This window comes from Myotis davidii, unplaced genomic scaffold, assembly GCF_000327345.1.
Source record: "Myotis davidii unplaced genomic scaffold, ASM32734v1 scaffold3428, whole genome shotgun sequence".
Taxonomy (NCBI): domain Eukaryota; kingdom Metazoa; phylum Chordata; class Mammalia; order Chiroptera; family Vespertilionidae; genus Myotis; species Myotis davidii.
The window spans coordinates 17,811-20,507 of record NW_006298785.1 but is presented as its reverse complement, the minus strand read 5'-3'; the positions used below and the strand labels follow the sequence as shown (position 1 = coordinate 20,507).

The window sequence follows — 2,697 nt, the reverse complement described above, 5'->3', positions numbered from 1 at the left end:
TTAACTATAGTACATCAAGCTTTGGGAGAGAAGCAAGGATTGGAGATACTTAAACAAAAAAGCCTCATAGGTCATCTAAACAATTTTCCAGTTCAAAGGGGATGAACCAGTAGTCCTCAAAATATTATCTTCTCCCATACTTTTTTGTATGTCTAGTGCATTCTACAAGTAACTCTTAATACATTCAGTGATTGTCTAGAAGGGAAGGGGAAACTTAGAGAAAATTAAAAGTATATATGCATGGTGGAGCAGGGGGAAGAAAGGAAAGAGAACCAGCCACATCAACTCAAGACTATCTTACCAAACAGGTGCTTATGGTGTGTGTGTGTGTGTGTGTGTGTGTGTGTGTGTGCACGCGCGTTTGTGTGTGTGTGTGTGTCTGTGTGTGTGTGTTGGGAGAGTGGATACACATGGAAAGACTTCCACATGATCCCAGAAAGTCTCAGAAGGGTAATAATATGGGTTCTCTGAGTTTTCCCTAAGTGACCAGTCCTCCCCTTAGAACCTTACAAGCTGGGTCCTCTTGTGCCACGTGGAATAAATGTCTCTTTCCAGTTTTAATTCTTTCAAAACACTGGTCACCTTTATTGAGTCTGAGAAACCGGGACCCAAGCCCTAAGGCTGCCCTGGGTTCAACCCATGGACACAAAGTGGAGCTCCACATGAGAGGCCTGCCTTGGGGGCCCAGGAATGTCTCCGGAAGCCCATAGGGTCCAAACAGCAAGTGCAGGGACTCAGGTTACTTTTGGGCTCACACTCACCCCATCTTTGAAAAAAAAGGGAAGAGTTTCCATTGGCCCTAGATGCTGTATTCTCTGGGTGTCTCCCTGTAATGACCCATGCCATAGCCCCGCTTCAGTCCTCAAATGTCAACGTCTCTGTGAGTTATCCCTAATGATTGTAATGAATGATTCTCTTCTCTGTGCTCCCACCACATTGGCAGATGGATGGATGGATGGATGGATGGATGGATGGATGATGAATGGAGTGATGGAGGGATGGAGTGATGGATGGATGGAGTGATGGATGGGTAAATGGATGGATTTGGTCAATACATGGAATATGGGTGCACTGGATGGTTGAGTGAATAAAAGGATGATAACTAGTATATACATGATTAATGGATCATTGATTTTAGAGGGATGAATGGTGAAGTAAAGATATATAGTGGCTGGATGATGCATGAATGATTGATAATAGATAAATGAAAGTTATGGATAGATTGATATTTGGATGAGGAAAGGATATTAATGAAATGGATATATTTGTGGAGGGATAGACATAATAAGATGATGAATGGATGGATGATCAGCCTAGGATCACAACTGAGGCAGGGTCTCAGAAAATCTAGAACCTTGGGCCACCACTGGGTCATAGCTGATCATTTCTAAATTAACCAATAATCATTTTGACAACCTTTCTGAAATCTTTGTTCTTGATATCCCCCTTCCCCAAATTCAGGATGGTAGTTACCTCTAGGAGTAAATAGTGTCTAATTTCTTTAAAAATATATCTCTGAAAACAAGAATGGCGCCATAGTACATTTTGACCAAGCTGGAGGATTATTACACGATTGATCACTATGTTAGTTTTTGACTTTGCTAACATTTCAAGTATTTCATAATAAAAGAGAAGAAAAGAAATTCCCCATTTAGGTTGAGGGGTGCCATTAATCCTGAGGGGAGACCCTGTCCCAGGCAGCATTTCTGGGACAAGGAGGCAGCTGAGATGATAAAGCCTGAGGCCAAGTTCCCAGGGCGGGAGGGGGGAGGGGAGGCCTGAGTGGAACATGAATGGAGGCACCTACCATCTTCAGCGACGTTTCCAGGAGCTCCTCCTCCGACTTCTGGCGCAGGCAGTGCACCATGACCGCCGAGGTGGTGGTTTTACAGCCGGCAAAGGTAGCGATTCGCTGCAGAAATCACAGGGACAGCAGCATTCAAAAGCCATATCCCTCCTGTCAACCAGTTGATGTTCCACCCCAACCTCAACTTCTAAAGGCACCGGGCGAGGGGTGGGGGGTGGGGGGGTAGGTGTGCAGATATCTCTCTGGACCAGCAGGTGTGGGCCCTGGGCCTCAGTCATGCCAATTCTGCCACCTCTGTGCCATTTCCTTCTTTCTCTTAAAATGGGCCAAAGGCTCTCACAGCCGGATGTCTGCAGAGGGGTAGCTGGGAATGGGCTTCAGGGCATGGCGTCCAGAATCCCACTGTCTGGTTTCAAATCTCGGCTCATCCTCTTACTAGCCTTTGGACTCCATCTAGCGAACCCCGCACAGTGCAGCCAGAGGAGAGGTTGACACAGAGAGAAGAGAGCAGGCTCTTCCATGGCGGCCGTGGAGAGGGTACATTAAGGGGAGCGTGGGGGAAGGGGCTGTGAAGAATAAGAAATCTTAAATTCCCTTCGTTGGCCAATTTCTAGTTCCTGTGTGACAGCAGAATCTGCCCCATCTCTGCCACCTGTTTCCTCTCAATAAATCCCCCCTTTCCTTCTGCTGTTTAGAACGAAAGAGTTCTGGAAACCCTCGAAATTCTCGCCCTCTTCGTTTCCTCCCCTCCTGTCTACCAGCCAGCCCCTTTCAGCCTGGCAGCTGCCTCCACTGAGCCATGAACCAGGAAACCACTCTCATAGGCCAACTAAACCGCTCCCACCCCCGACTCCAGTGAGCGCTCATCAGCAGACCCCCCCCCCACCGCC

General features: G+C 47.2%; 1 protein-coding gene across 1 annotated transcript in view; it reads right to left on the bottom strand.

Moving 5' to 3' along the window:
* LOC102761162 (liver carboxylesterase 1-like) overlaps positions 1 to 2,697 on the bottom strand; it is a 27,288-nt gene that overhangs the window by 9,008 nt on the left and 15,583 nt on the right. The window contains exon 6 of the mRNA XM_015570958.1: positions 1,808 to 1,912. Coding sequence (XP_015426444.1) covers positions 1,808 to 1,912 — 105 coding nt within the window. The remainder of the gene's footprint in view (positions 1 to 1,807; positions 1,913 to 2,697) is intronic.